General features: G+C 35.5%; 2 protein-coding genes across 3 annotated transcripts; both read right to left on the reverse strand.

Moving 5' to 3' along the window:
• Positions 1-236: 236 nt before the first annotated feature.
• LOC114825989 (uncharacterized) lies at positions 237-5637 on the reverse strand. Of its 2 annotated transcripts, XM_029105458.2 has the most exons (4): positions 5049-5637; positions 2658-2744; positions 1666-2327; positions 237-1074 (listed from the first exon to the last, which is right to left on the reverse strand). In XM_029105458.2, exons 3-4 carry the CDS (start codon positions 2274-2276, stop codon positions 381-383), a joined length of 1305 nt encoding a protein of 434 aa, XP_028961291.1. In that variant the 5' UTR covers positions 2277-2327; positions 2658-2744; positions 5049-5637; the 3' UTR covers positions 237-380. The 2 variants fall into 2 exon arrangements, with proteins under 2 accessions (XP_028961291.1, XP_028961293.1); XM_029105460.2 differs by lacking the exon at positions 2658-2744.
• Positions 5638-10551: 4914 nt separating this feature from the next.
• On the reverse strand, positions 10552-12219 carry LOC114825829 (glycine-rich protein A3-like). The gene is made up of 2 exons (XM_029104847.2): positions 11907-12219; positions 10552-10799 (listed from the first exon to the last, which is right to left on the reverse strand). The coding sequence occupies exons 1-2, from the start codon at positions 12217-12219 to the stop codon at positions 10552-10554; spliced, it is 561 nt and encodes a 186-aa protein (XP_028960680.2).
• Between the last annotated feature and the right edge of the window lie 4669 nt (positions 12220-16888).

Consider the following 16888-nt stretch of genomic DNA (forward strand, 5'->3'; position numbering starts at 1 on the left):
CGGTGATACATAAGTTTTCTTGCATATCAAGGCATCCAACTGTATTGGCCTAAACGAATTTCGGGCACCTAATTCTGCTTAAGGGCCAACGACTCTAGAATTTCCTAGGCTTTTAGGGTTTTTCTCTGAGGAAATGAAGAAATTCACCAAGTTTTCAGTTCGATTTATAAGAAAAAAGTTTTATGTTTTCCCAAAGCCTATCCTCCCATGATAAAATAGCATACTGCCCAACGAGATGTATAACGACGCCGTGTTGGCTTACTGCTACCATGAATGAGTACTTAAACAATCTTTGAGAGTTCTAAATAAGAGTTTTCCTGTACACAATGCCAGATGTTACATCAATCAATAAAAACTATAGCTGTTTTGTGTGCACGGAATCATATAGAAGGGCAGGAGGGTTTCCTCAACTTCCGGAAGGGTCTACATGCCTCTATGCTGAGATCAACTGCAGCTGCAAGAGCCATGAAGATGGCGGCATCCTCCACACAAGTCACATGCCTCATTGCTAGTTGTACCAATGGCTTGCTGGCTTTTCCTTCCCCTTGCACTCTACAGCTCATGACGAAACCACCAACATCTGGATACAAACCTGCAAAGTCTCCACTGGTTTGTGGGCTTGGTATCGGACTGGCGGCTGCTGTTGCCGCTGCTGCCTGCATCTGTTTGTCTGTGTCTATGGAAAACTCTCCACCCTTTTCAGCATTGATACGGATTTCAGACATGAAGAGGTCCACAGCCTCCTGGCATTCTGACAGAAGGCGAAATCGACAGCAAACGGAGTCTCTGATGCCACGCTCACGCCATGCCTCAAGCTTTCCCCATGGCTGCCAGCTATCAGGCCTGCAAGCATCAGGACTAACAATCAACCAAGCTCCTGGGTTGGACCTTGCAACCCAATCACATCCTGTTGCTGGAACAAATGGGGTTGTTATAAAGGCCGCTGCAATAGCCGAGCCAGAGAGATCATGTATTGTCACCTTCCATCCCCTTCTCTCTCTTCTCTCTGTATCCAGATCAGGATTGTTAGCAGCACCTGACCAGTATGTGCTCAATGGATCCACCTGGGGAACCCTGTATATTCATTAAACTATCAAAAACTACATCGACACAATTGTGAATTCAAATTAGAAAACCAAACTGTTCATAGCAAGAAAGGAAATTTGGAGCGTTGGATACTGTATCGAATACTTCCTGGATATTCATTAATAAAACTAAAATGTTCTGATTAATCCGAAATTTGTTATGTAACATTGTAGGTCACGTTGATTCCTGACAAGGCACATGTTGAAAATCAAATAGAAAATAAGAAAGAAGCTGTTTTGTGATGAGGCAAACAAGGGGACTCGGGAAAATGACACTAGTACAGTGAGTTTTTTAATACAAAAGACCGTATGACAATGATGTGGCAAGATAATCAACAAACTTTTTTTAGGCACCGCCAAGTTGTATCTAACACTGCAATCTGTAAATTTAAAACGACAAATTGCCGCTTGAAACTAATGCAGTCAAAACCATACAACTCGGCATTCCTTGTTCATCGAACAAGAATCTAGAACCAATATAAACTTTTGACAAACAAAAGTTCTGAAATCTTAAACTGTAGCCTCCTCAAAAATGTTAAACAAGTATTGTAAGTTATAAAGTTAAAATAAGTCACATAACCTGTCTCGGATGAACTTGCAGCTGAAAATAGGTTGTTTAATGGAGCCTTGAAGCTGAACTATCTGAGGACTAAGTTTTGTCACATCATCAAACTGGAAAACATATCTCGGATCAGGATCTAATCTTACTCTCAAATGAAGCTCCGCACTCAATTTTCCATTCTCCTGCTTGTTTTTGCCGATTGCTATCCACCCACTGAAAAGAACCCCTGACTTTCCTTCCCCCCATTCAGGACCAACCTCAAGCTTATATGTCCCAATTTGCTGCCTTTTGGTCCCTACACCACAGTGGGATCCCTTCTTCCCAGTGAAAATAGCGATCTCCAGACAGGAATGAGGATTGTAGAAACAGCCGGGTTCCAGCAGTGCTTTAATATCAGATTTTTCAAGATAAAAACTGGAGGCAGTGCTATGAGAATCAGGTGTAGCAGCTTCAGGAGAAGATACTAAGGGAATTGATGCTGTCTGCATAGGGAATCCTCGAAGGCGAATTTCACACGAATATGGGGAAGAGAATGCATGAATACCAGATTTTTCAGACTTTAAAGGTGTTCCAGGAATCCTTAGTCCAAGTGAGCCTATTGACAACCTAATGAAAGCCTGAGGATCCATTCTGGTCACAAAAATTTCCCCATTATATCTAAAGCCATGATCTTGGACAACCTGTGGCATCAACAGAATAGTGACAATTAGATAACAAAAAATTAAGTAATGAAATTCGATGGCATATCAATGTCATAGGGTGTTAAACTGTTATGTGGGGGACTAAGAGTTTCTCTTTGTAGGGTCCTATTTCTACAATAAAAGGAAAGCATAAAGACAGCATCACATTAAGTCAACAAAATTGAATAATAAATATTGCTTTTATTATTATCTAAAAAAAACGTTGTTATAGTGCTCAACATGACAGCATTAGAAAAACGTAAATACTATCTGAAAGGCCGCCGAAGGCTTTTGGCAAGATGAGAAACAGAAGGTTTTAGGTATATTCATCCACAGTGACCGTTCCTTATGTACTCAGAGGTCTCAACAATTGTTGAAAATTTCAAATCCCTTGACCATTTGCGCCTTAGTAGATGCCTAACAATCCACATGACAATAACTATTTAATATTTGAAGAATAAACAAGTAAAAACAAGTACTGTTATGAATATCTAAACAGGATCTGTGACTTTCACCATTTCGATCCAATTTTCTCAACTTTAATAAACTGAACGGATATGGAGTGACAACAGAGCCAGATATGGACATTCAGTGGAGAACCACAAGTATTTAGACAACAACGTCGAGAAACAACACTATAAGACCAGGAGAGAAAGATCTGAAACCTCTAATATAGCTCTAAACCTCACCAAAGCAGGTAACATTACAATTTTGGCATAGCTCACCTCCAAAATAGAAACATAAGTAAAAAACATTATCTGATTTTTGCTTTTCAGTTTTTAGCGAATTCTCAGAACTAACTCCCTGCCATATAAGGGGGCTACAGTGAGAAAATAATCAAAGCTTTGCACGCCAATAAGAGATTCCTCAATATTTCATTACAAGTCATAGAAGCAGATAAATCAATTGGGTGGAATAAATCAAAGGAGAACTACAAATAACAACCCATAGTCGGTTTCAGCAAGAAGAAGCTTTGATTGTATGCAAGAACCCGGCTTCAAAGCTACACAGTCTTTAACTTCAAAGCTACACAAAGTCTTTAACTTGCACAGCTGCAGAGCTGTAATTGATCAATTTAATTTCGAACTAATGCCAAATCATATTCAGGATTTTATCTGACAATTCACGCAATATCCCAGAACATTCATTATCAAACAGTCTCGCTACAAATCAACTAACGTAATGTAATGTTCCTAATGAAGTTAATGACTTTCTAACGAATTATTCGATGATGTTATACAGAAAGAAAAAAAAATACAATTACTTCAGTGGACTTGGATTATATGTCACAAACCCAAATTTATAAATGATGGAATTCGGCTTCAGGCCTTGAGAATTGTAGCTCAAAATAGTTTTTATACACATGATTAGTTTTCTGCTAGATTTCCCATATATAAGGAAGATACTAACAAAAGATAGGATCATACCTTTTTCTTAGAAGGATTTATAAACATAAAACTACTAAGAGAAAGAAAGCTGGCGTAGTGCATCTATACGTTCTTAATATAAGATACTTTCACACTGTTTCAGTTCATTTATACAGAAGTTACTGTGCTATCTGATGGACCATGTAGCATGCTGACGCAGTGCATCAAATCCACCCATATAATAACTCATGTAGAATCATTAATACATAAGTCCTAAATGTTGAACTTTAACCCATCATACTGTATTAATGATTGTACATGAGTTATTATACGGGTGGATTCAATATACACCATAGCAGCATGCCACGCGTTGTATCTCATACACACAATTAGTTATGCATTTATACAAAGAGCGATGTTATTGGTGAAGAAGTAATGAATATAAGGCCCATTTGGCGTTTTATCAAACACTGGCCAGTAAGTGAAGCAGGGTTTCCATTTAAATAAATAAACATTCAAGCCAATTTAACAACAGATAAGTTTCCATTCCGGGTAAAACATCTCGTGTCATTTGTAAGGGTTGTTCACAGGACGCAATTGACTTGCCCTCTTTACCTCATGTGACAAGTCTTCGACTCAATTTCACACTAATTTAGTAAACTCTGGTCAAATTACATTTACCTAAAACCAACTTGGCATTCCTTTAAATTCAAGCCAACCACAGTCCACTCTATACAGATAAACAGGGAAAAGAAGATGCACTTACAAAATCTAAGAAAGTAACAAATCAATGAGGTCAACAATGCTTCACCTAAGCAGATTGTCTTGGCTGTGTTCAAATTATGAAGCTTTTTGTGTGGATTGACCTGAATCTAAAAATTTCCATTACTCGTATCGTCTCGTCCAGTTTCCCATCAGAACAGCAAAGATTAGGCTTCTAAGAATCAGTTGCATAGAAATCTACGACTAATCAAACCAATAAATTTCAGAACCCTCCCTTAATCAGAAGTTGAATTAGCGGGGCAAGTGGATAACTACTAATTAGTAACTAACATACTCAACAACAAAACTCATGCATCCAACAGACCATTGAAGCTAAAACAAGCCAACCAACACAGTTCAAATTTCAACACACTAAGCTCAACCCAATTCAAATTTCATCAAACTAAGCTCAACCCACAAAAAATTTCCATACAAAGTACACAATTCAGCACAATGGAACCCCCAAAATATCAGAAACATTAAGAGTACAGATAAAAAAGCAGAGTCAAGAGTCACTCAAACAAAGTTAATTTGCAAGCATCACGACAGAACAAAAACAAAAGAGAAAAAGAGATGAGAATTGCGGGAGTACCTAAATATTGCGCAGCTGAAATAAAACCACTGATTGAGCAGCAGAGAACCAGAAGTCCCAACAAAACAAGAACAAGAACAAGGACGAGAGAGAGAGAGAGAGAGAGAGAAACGACAAAAACTGGATTACCCAATAGGACAAATCTCTTGCTCTTCTTTTAGGGAAAAGGAACGAACCGAATGTGGGTGCAATAAATATATGAGTAAATGATTGATGTGAACTTCAGCAGCAACACTAGAGAGCGAGAGAGAGAGAGAGAGAGAGAGACACACACACACACACACACACACACACACACACAGAGGGAGAAAGAGATGGGAAGTGGGAACTGCTGCTGTTGGGTGTCTTACTGTACTGTGAGTCGGCTTTGGATATCACGTAGTAGGCTGTGGGGGGATCAAAAGGACACACAGCACACCAGAGCTCCACCTGCATCAGTCATCACTATATAACGTATTTTACTTTCATTTTAATTCCCGGTGTTTTCTTTATTTAATTCATAAACAAATTAAATGAAAATAATCTCCTTTTCGTATATATGGAAAATAAATTTTTAATGTACTAATAACACGACTTGTTACACAAAATATCATAATCCAAGTAATTGTAATTGTTTTTTCAAGTTTCTAACCCACTTTAATATTACACTCGTTTTATCGTGCCTTATTTTCGGTACACTAAAAAATTTCTCGTTTACATGGCAATATTTTGTCATGCTTATAGTGTCATATACTTGGAACCAAGAAATAACGTTGAACCAAAAAATAACACAAGTTATCACAACAGTAAAAAGGCCACATCAGTCATTTTTGCACTCATCTTCTCACCTCTTGCATTTTCTTATTTATTTTAGCAGTTTAGATTGAATAATTTAGAAGAGAAGCGATATAGTGAATTGAAATGGGTGGAAACCACTCCTTCAACGTAAATTGTGACCCCGGCAACCATTATCTTATAAGATATTCCAAAACAAAAATATACTTTACGGCAAACATTATCTTATAAGATATTTCAAGCTTTTTTTTTTCTTGGTATAAAATTTTGCTTAAAAAAAAAAAAAGTAACAATCTCTCGACAAAAAATCATAAATAAAAATGGGCTGACATCATGTGAAAATAAATATATAAAATTAAACGTTCTCTTAATTATTTAGTGATTTAAAAATGCACTTTAATTTTGACGTTCAATATCAAATCCAATGCCGCATATTTTATTTTTTATTTTTTTTGCCAAAAAGATAACTTTATTTTCTGGTGACCAGTGACCACGAGAGTGAAGATGATTATTGTGTTATTATTACTAATACATGGATTATTATTTAATGAATTAAAGAAATATTAGTAAGAGATGAGCAGATGAGAGGGATAGCGGTGGTCGTGAATACAGCTGTAACCAACACTTGTTTGCTTAGCAGTTGAATTCCCTCCCTCCAATCGGTCCCTTCCCTATTCTAATTTTCTTTGACAACTCTGACTTCATCTCCTCTTCTCATGTTTTTTTTTCAGATTACTTATTATTACTCTCACTAATAAGTTAGACTAAAAAAGTAAAAGAGTTGAAATTGAGATGCATTGAGTTAAAAGAGTAGCATAGGTTTGCGGTCCTAGTACTAATTAATAAGTTAGACTAAAAAAATGAAAGAGTTGAAATTGAGATGCATTGAGTTAAAAAAGTGGCACAGGTTTGCGGTCCTAGATAAGTTTTCGCATTGAGGCTTAATGTTTTCTGATTTTCGGTTCTTTGTACATTGATATGTGTAAAAAAAAATTCGTTAAATACATAAAAAAAAGTTATTTCACATCAAATATCATTAAAAATGAATATCAAAAGAAGATAAATAGACAAACATTACTTAAATATTATACGTCTCACATTTTTAGACGCAAATGTACTAAACATTTGTAGTCAAGAGTTTAAGATTGAGAGTGAAGAGCAATAAAACTTGATGATCAAGAGAGTAAAGAACAATAAAACTTGATTGACGAGTATAATAAATTTAACAAAGCCAATTGTTTTTTTTTTTCCTTGAATCAACATCACACTAACAAATCAAATATTAAAATAATCCATTGAATAATAAATTATTGAAAAGAAAAATGTAAATTCAAAGTTTTAATTACCTTAAAGTACAATATTGAAGATCATGTGATAGTTAATTTAAACATTCAATTGAAATGGAAAGATTGGAAAATTGAAAGAAAAGAAAAAATTGCAAAGAGACTTGATGCGCATGTATGGTTAAGGACTAAACAAAATTGGATATAGATTGTCTGCCCTCCCCATCTCATACCCTCCCCATGTCCTCCTATTTTTTGTGATTACGGTTAAGCCACGTCAACATTTTATATTCCAATTGTTTTTTGTCTTATTATTTTTATAAAAAATCAATATAAAATGTTGACGTGGCTTAACCATAATCACATAATATATGAGAACATGTAAGGGTATGAGATGGGGAGCGCAAACAATCCAAGTCCAACAAAATTAATATTCGTTTTCATTTGGCAGGGAGTGCAGACAGACACCGTGGGTGAAGCAAGGGTGGGGAATGGGGATGGGAAAAAAGCCACTTTTCTCTTGTCTTTTGAAAAAAATAGAGCCAATAGGCAAAGCAAAATCTTTAAAAGAAGAGTTTGAAGAGGTAGCTCACACAAAGTTCCAACGCAAAATGACACCATAAAGTGTGTATAGGATGGTACATAATCGTAATGCTTTTATAGTGCAAACGACGGTAGGAATATTGACACGATTTGAAATTTAGGAAAGCTCATAACCAAATTCAAAGTTCATACAGTAAAGTAGGTCAAGATGCATAATTCAGGGTGTATTGCTAATAGATCCTTTGTTAACCATCGTTTTCAATTTGCAATTTTTTTTAGTATAAGCAATATTCTTACTCTAAGGGGAGGCGAGAAGATGCAGTGGATTAACGAGGAATGTCCTAACCACTATAACAATTCATCACTTGCCAATTTGTAGTTTTTGTTTTCATATATATATATATATATATATATTTTAAATTAAAAACTGAAAACTCGTTTGATAACTACCTTCAATATTGAATGAGAAAAAAGAAAAACTGAAAATCTAAATCTAAATCTACTCTTTTAGTTTTCAAAACTACGACTTTTAATTTTTTGTTTTTAATTTTTTCAAAACCAAAAATTGAAACTAGTTGCCAAACAAGTTTTTAGTTAAAAAAATAAAAACTAAAAGCTAAAAATTAAAAAACTAAAACTTGAAAAAAAAAATAGTTATTAAATTATAACATGTTTCTGTCATTGAAATCGATCCAAACTAGATTACGCTCACCCCAAATTTAGTATGTTTCCTAAAATTTTCCTTTAACGATAACTAGATGATGCATGATATACCTTATAATGACGTATATATCTAATTTAATAATGATATAACTTATAGCTTATAATCATGTTGATTTCTAATTTAACCCAATTGTTTTCAGCAATGGAAACGCAAGACAGTTGACTAATTGCTGAAAGTGACTAGTTCCCACAAATAAGAAATGAAGAGAGTGACTGCTTCACATTATCAGCAGCAAGCTAACATGCATCTTCCTCGCCCAAACCACAAGTCCACATGCCCCGTCTTATTAGAAAATACTCGACATATTTATACAACTTAATAAGTTGTTAAAAGATTCGAATTTAGAACAAACATTCTTAATATTTAATTAGCATGCATGACAGATGCATTTTAAATGATTCAAAATTAACCCCATGAGGTTGGTCTAGTAGAAACGAACAAAGGTCTCGAACTCCTAATTTGATTTCAAACTCTTACAAATGTATTTTTTAGAGCCATCGACTCTACTTTGATGTATTATTTGACCTAAAGTCCAAAAGTGTGCTAAAAATTAGGTACTGCAGTGACAATTAGGAAAACCCATTCGAGCATCGCCTTTGGCTTGATCAACCTTTCCATTCTAAGTTCTAACTATGATATCATGCTCCTTTCTAATTCTCATTCATTTTCGAAGAACCCAAAGTAAGTTTTCATGTCCTAAAGGAAAACTGTCATTACATATATAGAAGTATGGCTTCTAGAAATTCGTAGAAACCAATCACTTGCCTTTTTTTTTTCTTGATAAAATAACATTTTAAATTACTCTACTGCTCTGTAAAGAGGAGACAAATGCATGCAAGCGAGCAAACACATCATCTAATAGAGTAGATTAAGGCAAAGAAGCAAACACATTGCTCTAACAAACTGCATTATTTTAATGATTAGAATGACGAAAGCAAGTAAACTCATCATATTGTAGGGTAGATGAACGCAAGCAAGCAAGCAAACGCAGCATCTTATATAAAATAGATTAAAGCAAAGAAACAAACACACTGCTCTAATTAACTGCGTTGTAAACAAGCAAAGATGCATTATAATCTAGCCATTGTCACCAAATACCACAAGTAGTCAACACAACAAAGCGACATTTAATCGTTTAAAAGGGATATGCACATAAGGACATCTGTAGTGCATGTGAGAGCAGGATCATGTGGACCCTCATCTAAACCACTCAATCCCCAGGAACATGCAAACCAAAAAGTTGCGCAATTTTGCTTTCCATTCTTTTGGATAAATTAAAAGGAAAACAAGAAAAATGAAATAAAATTATATCAAAACTAGCAACAAGAACCTAGCAAGGGACCAGGAACCATGCAAAACCTGTTGGAGAGTAGGTGATCAAACGGTGGTTGATTCTTGACTTTGACTGCATGAGTTGGTTTTTATTTGTATATTTTGTTCATAAATTATGTTTGTGATTTTTTTCCCTGTAGGAAAAAGATTTGCATAAGTCATTCAACAACCAAGACTTTGGCTGCTGAGTGCTGGCCTACTATTTAACTAATAAGAGCTTAACTAGATTTCTACGATTCAAATAGTTATATTATTCTGAAACGGGTCCGACTAAAATGAGCTATAGTATATTAAGGGCTAGTTTGATGCATATTTCGTTTTTTATTTTTATTTTTGTGTTAGATATAAAGAAGAGATTTTTTTTTTTTGGGGGGTGGGGGGGGAGAAGTTTGGAGGAAAGATGGTGGAAGAGATATAAAAGAAATGTTGACGCAATAAAATCAAAACTAAAAAAAAATTAAAAAAACTATTGCATATTATTTTAGGATCCGTTCAGTAATTACAAAACAGTTTTTAGTTTTGCAAATACAAAAACAGGTGCAAAATGCGTTTATCAAATTGTTTTATGAAAATGAAAAACGCTAAAACAATATTAAAGTCTAGGTTCGGTAAAATATTAGATTAATGTTTATTGTGCTTTCAAGAATAAAATCCAAAATAATAGAAAGATAAGATACAGTACAAAATAAGGGTAAAACCTCAATACACTCATCATAAGTGTATTTTTCTTTTTAAATATAGAAATTTGGAATTTTTTTTACAGTGCCAATAATAACACTCTAATACAAAGTTGGAGTCTAAAAAAAAAAAAGAAAAGTGAACTCCTGTATAAAGTTGGAATTTTTAATCACCATCCAATAGATGAACTCTTACTTCCATTTCTTGAACTTCCAAGCTTGCCAAATTTACCGAGCTTAAATTTTCCGTGTTTCCCATGTTTGAACTTTCCATGACCAAAGCCCCCATAGCCGCCGTGACCATGTCTTCCACCGTGGTGGCTCCCATGCACAAGATGGTGAACTCCGTAGCCAGCAGCTGCGGCAGCAGCACCCCCAGCTAACATGGCCCCCATTCCCATACCTGGTGATCCATGACCTGTAATATATATTGTTTTTTCGTCAGTCGAAAATTGCAATGATCCATGCCTCTACTAATGAGTCCCTTTTTGTGATCTTCCTATATATCTGATGTTCGTCAGGGTCTAGTGGAGAAATGTAATATTATTAAAATTAGGCAATAAGCCGTGTTTAACGGTCCTCATATTGTACGGAAGAAAAAGGAGAAACAGCGGCAGCTTTTGGAATGTGCAAGTAAGTAGGTGCCCTTGCACAGGGTCTCCAATCTTAAGGGGCCCTAAAAAATGATATCATCTATGTGTTTTACAGAATCTGAATATGAATAAGAGAAATAATGACCTTCGTATATGAGAATCACTTTTATGTGTTTTAGTTTTGTTTTGTTGGCTTTGCTCTAAATGTGTTTTTTATTTTGTTTTTATAATTATTTTTTATTTGAACTATAACTCACGAGTACTAATGCTCTATTTAGATCCATTATTAATACAACTATAGACATATAAACTAGCTTTGTTATATAAGGATTTTTTTTATGTGAGGGCCTATCTTCCGCACATGCCCCTAACATCTTATAGCCAAACCCTGAAGAGGAAGGGAACACTACATGTACTACATGAATTTCTATAGATATAAAATGATGTAAAACACTAATATTCTTAATTAAACCCTAAATTGATGCTCGTCATCTTTTAAAACAAAGAGAAGGGTGTATGTAACTCTACCAACAGCTTTCTATCAATTCTCATTTTGAATGGTCATCAGCATCTTTTTGGTTCAGTAAACCTTGTTTTCTTTCTTTTCTAGAACCAAATTTAACTGCAGAATAATGGTCGAGAAGAACCTTGAAAGTTACAAAACATTCATCAGTTTGGATTGCTTGAGTGGTTCAGTTCTTGGACAACACTAGGGTAGGCTCGGAGGGTCATGAAATGACTGTTAGGATGAAAAATTTTGCTACGACACTTGCAGATTCTTTTAGACAGGAAATTAACAAAATGCATGGAAGGACCGCTGAGGGTAAATTTACCAATACGATTGAAAATGAACTATACTCACGTATCATAAATTATACAAGAGAACTAAGTGACAGCGATTCGGTTAGCTGAATGATGTTGAGCTGATGGACCTGGATAACCGGCTGGTGGATATCCACTAGGGGAGGGATAGGCCGTTTGTGGATATCCAGCGGGGGGAGGTCCGCGAAGATACCCAGATGGAGGGTAGCCAACGGAAGGAGGGTAACCACCTTGAGGAGGGTACCCACCTTGGGGAGGATATCCACCTTGAGCAGGGTACCCATGTTGGGGAGGATATCCATCTGGGGGATATCCATGGTGTGATCCAGGCCGTGCCATGTGTCCAGCAGCAAATCCAGCAATATTTGAAAACAGCCCTCTGTGATCGGTAGACTCATCGTTGTTGGCTGTACCCCCTCCCATCTTACTTCAACTTCAAATTAATGCCTACAAAAAATTAACATTCAAAAACATGAAAGAAGCAAACACAGCCAACAGCCATGCATAAGGCAACCCAAATCACTTCACTCTTTCTTGGAAAAGTTTACTACTTTGACAAAGTTCAGAATCAAGAAGTTATGTTATGGAGAGGTGTTCATATCACGGCCAAGATTTTGTTCTGAAGATTCCTAAATGAAACAACGACCGTTTACTTATAGTAAATAGCAACAATTTTTCTGCAAAAATTCAACTGCAAAAAAAATTTCCAAGTTGGACATACTCTACAACATTGTACATAAATTTATATAACAATTTAGGATGAAATATCAGCAGTTCAAGTAACCAAATGTAAGAGTTTGCGTCAATGCTGTGGAAACAGTCTCCTGAGTGTAGAATTTTGGAATTCTAATTCCAATTTCTACAAGATATAAACCCTATGATCTTTAAACAATAATTCTTTAACTTTTGCGACACACGTTCTTTTCTTTTGGTATAAGAATTTGAACTAAAGATAATTTAATGATGGTTATGTAACTTAGGGTAATAATTGATATAACAGAAATATAGTTAGAAGGGTATTATTATAATTGGGTTATATAGCTATATAAGGGATTGTATAGTTATTATTTTCTTAAGTTCAGTTGTATACATTTTCTCTAATCAATCAATACAATCTCTCTTGTTTCTCTCTATCGTCTTCTTTGATGCGAAATATATTAAGCACACAAATTAAACCCTCTTTTTGTCAAATTGTAGCAAAGATGTAAGTAGGGATCGTTCTAAACCGGGGATTAGGAGGGATTGCTAAACACTTGGAAACTGACTTAAAAACTCAAAAACAAAGTTTAAAACACTAAACTAGACTTAAAGAATGCGAAAGTAAAGGTTAAAACACTTAAACAAACCTAAAACTCAAAACAGCAACTAGAAGGCTCAAAACTGCCTAAAAACCACTTTCTGGGCAGTTTTGAGCACCTACACTAATTTGGACGAAATTTGATGAAAACTTGAATCAAAATACTTAGAAACACAAATCAAAACACTTTCTAACTAATCTAAGACTTCAAATTAAAGGGGGATTTGTTTTGGACGAAAATTTAACACAAAACAGAAACTTGAAACTAAACAGATTGTCAAAACGATTTTGGTGAAATAGATGGATAAAAGGCTAGTTAGGAGGTTCTTCTCCACACATGTCACACTTGCAAACAAAACAATTTTCAGTTGTTCTTCCAATAAATTATAAATACTCAACGCCCCAGATTAACCGTGAATTGCACTAATTAACCCTCAGTTTTTCCACAAGTTATTAAGTTGGATGATTGCATACGACAACCCAAAACATTCCCTACAAGTTCCCTACATGAATTGCATAATAGAGATACAAGCAAGAATCATTACGTTCTATGAAAAACATAAGCATTGACGAAGCATTTGTTACTATGAATTGCATGAAACTTATGCTAAGAATTCATTCAACGCGATCGTTTTCAAGCGATCTTCACTACTTGTGATTATAAGATTGTAACTATTAGGTGAAACTCCCTCATAATCTAGCATCATATTCATGCATGAAAACTAAGCGTGCACTCTCAATCAACATACACAAATAAGTTATCAATCAAATAGATGAACGAATTGAATCCATAACTCATGAAATAACAACTGAATGTAATCGAATCAAATTGCAAGCATGTACATGGTTTCGAATCACCCCCCAACTAAGGGGGTTTAGTTCCTCATACTCACAACACAAAGTTTATTGAATTGAAACATTTAAAACATAAGAAAGATCACACCTAAAAATTCCAGCAATCTAAATTGCACAGCAGGAACATCTAAGAACCTTCCTCCTCTTCCTTGGTTGCGGCACAGGGGTTTGTGATGGTTTTTGGGGGTTATGGATGGTGTAGAATGGTGGAAAAGTGTGTAGGATAGGTGTATGGGACGGCTAGGGTGGTTTTGGGTCAGAAAATATGGTGAATGATGAAGGATAGGTGCTGTTGAAGATGGGGAATGGTTTCTGGCGTGAAGGATTAATTTCTGGATTATGGAGAGGGTTGTGTTCGGCCAAGGGAGGTAAAACACATATATATAGGCAGCCAAACCCTAAAGAAATCAGGTTAGACAAATGGGCTAGGGTTTAGGTGCGGCTAGGGTTAGGAAATCCACCAAAAACTAGGGTTTCTAGAACATTAGGTGTGGCATGGGCTTAGGGTAAGTAATCAGATTTTTTTCATGTGAACAAGGCCTAGGTGCGGCTGATTAAGTGGGCTAGGGTTAGGGTTAGGTGCGGCATAGGTCCAAGAGGCAAAGATGGGTCATCCAAAAGCCCAAAGCCGAGAATAGAAACTCTCGAAATTGGAAACCTCCAAGAATAGAAACTTCTAACTTTAGAAACTTTGGTTGCCAATTCCGATTTAGGAAAGATCAACCCAAAATGGAAACTTTTAGGCTTAGCTTTCCTACTTCAAGTAGGAAACCTCAAATCTCGAACTCTTCAATTTCATCCCAACCTTGTGTTCCAAGCATGTCCTTTTCATTCCAAGCTCACTTTTTGCTCCAAAAGCTCCAAATTGCATCATTTCATGTAATATGTCCTTTAAACCTGAAAACACATGAAAGTAGCTTAAAAGACTACTTTAACGAAGAAAACATAACAAAGATGCATAAGAACTAGCTAACTAAGGCGCATTAATATGCTCCTATCAAATTCCCCCACACTTAGCTTTTGCTAGTCCTCGAGCAAAACAAACAAAAGAAAGAAAACAAAACGAAACAACTAATCAAAACAAAACCTAAACCTTCCAACGTTTGCCTCAAGGATTTCCAATGCACATGACATGTTAAAGATTGCTATCCCCACAGATTTGAGTCATCTTTACACAAGCACATACTTAATTAAAGCCACCACTTACTAGTTCACAAGTAATCAATTAAAACAATGCTTTGAATGTAGTAACATGCCTTAGAGAATTCCCTCAATTCCTTACAAGATATACACTCTATTTTCACTCAGATTTTCTAACTCCACACCCTACACTAGTTATATGTGAGAAGATTGATGTAGATATGAAAACGAATGCTCACATATATGTTTCACAAAGAACGCAATTTCTAGAGTTAAGAAGCATGTTTAGATATGAACTCATGAATGGAATGCTACTACTTAGATGCGAGAACCAGTGACACCATATGCTCATACCAAATTCAAACTCCACAAATTGAAACACATAACACTCAAGATAGAAGTTAAGGGTTGTAACGGGGCTTGGGGTATTGGTTAACAAAGAAAGGATAGGGAAAACAAACGTTCTTCAAGCATTAGTAAGCGAAGTAGTGAAATTGAGGCTTAGAATTCACTTAGATTGCAGAAATTAACTTTAAAACACAAGGGAAAGATTTAGATAACTCTTTAGGGCCGAATTCATTGCTTTGGACCCTTACTTCAACAAACAATACTTTGAAACTCTTTTTAACATCTTTTCAACTCTTTTTTCATACTTTTCACACTTTTTTCTTCATTTTTTCTTTTTCCACGAATTTTTTTTTTCTTTTCTTTTCTTTCCACACATGCCTATGGCACACAAAATCACCAAAAGAAATACTTCCCCCACACTTGTTTTCTGCCAACATAAATCAAAAGGAATTCAATTCGAATCATGCATTACTAGGCTTTAAGAACAAGGGTATAGATGGTCCTAAACTAGGCTAGGTGAGGTTAATGTGGGTTAACGAAGAAAAGGCTAAACAAGGCTCAATGGGGTTAAAACCTACAAAACATAATGACATAGGGGATTCATGGCTTTTTGGCTAAGGTGGTGGTCACTACACAACTTCATCTTGAATATGTGTTATGCAAATCAATAACATGCTTTGAATGAAATGGGCATGAGTTCTAGCATTTGGAACTAAATGATGAAACGCCTTCTAAGTAGCAACCAAGCAAAGAATAATGAGATCATGCAACGACTTAGGAAACAAAGAATGCACAGATTTTAACTCTCCAAATAAACGTTTAGGCTCAAGTCTCACAAGGTTGTAGCGTTAATTCGAGTTCCTTCCTTTAAGCATGTTACAAAAACTGATTTTTTTCTTTATGATTGCATGTGAATTCATAAGTTATAACCACAACCAAGCATAAACAAAGAGTAAATCAAACTTTCATCCATGTTAATCACTCTCTTTAACAGTCATGCAATTAAAAACCGAATCCTCATCATTGTGTTGGAAGGTACCCTAAGACACAAACGAACACACAAAAACAACTCTTTTTGGGTTTTTAAAACAAATTTTTCAAATTTTTATGTAATTTTCGGATTTTTACTTCAAAACACACTAAAACACATCAAAACTGCTCAAAAACACTTAAAAACAGCAAGGAACAAGTCTTCAAGTTTAGGGTGATAAAATCCCACAAATTTGCATCTAAAACACTTAGTTACCCCCCCCACACTTAAATCAAACATTGTCCTCAATGTTTCAAGCATAAAATCACACTAAACAAAAAGAAACACACAAACAGCAACTAAAACAACTAAATAGGCAGATTCGAAATAAATAACAAAGGGAAGAGTTTAGGAACGCAAATATGGAATTGGAGTAATTCCTTGGTCTTCCTTTGTTGAATTGCATGGGTTGCCTCCCAAGT

The sequence above is a fragment of the Malus domestica genome, chromosome 07, assembly GCF_042453785.1.
Source record: "Malus domestica chromosome 07, GDT2T_hap1".
NCBI lineage: Eukaryota > Viridiplantae > Streptophyta > Magnoliopsida > Rosales > Rosaceae > Malus > Malus domestica.

What these genes read in the sequence shown, in the direction of transcription:
- LOC114825989 (XM_029105460.2), bottom strand. Translation starts at nt 2,276, where the DNA reads ATGGATCCTCAGGCTTTCATTAGGTTGTCAATAGGCTCACTTGGACTA. An exon ending in TGCAAGTTCATCCGAGACAG is followed by an intron (nt 1,075 to 1,665) that starts GTTATGTGACTT and finishes ATGAATATACAG; the next exon opens with GGTTCCCCAGGTGGATCCAT.
- LOC114825829 (XM_029104847.2), bottom strand. Translation starts at nt 12,219, where the DNA reads ATGGGAGGGGGTACAGCCAACAACGATGAGTCTACCGATCACAGAGGG. An exon ending in TCCACCAGCCGGTTATCCAG is followed by an intron (nt 10,800 to 11,906) that starts GTCCATCAGCTC and finishes TATATATTACAG; the next exon opens with GTCATGGATCACCAGGTATG.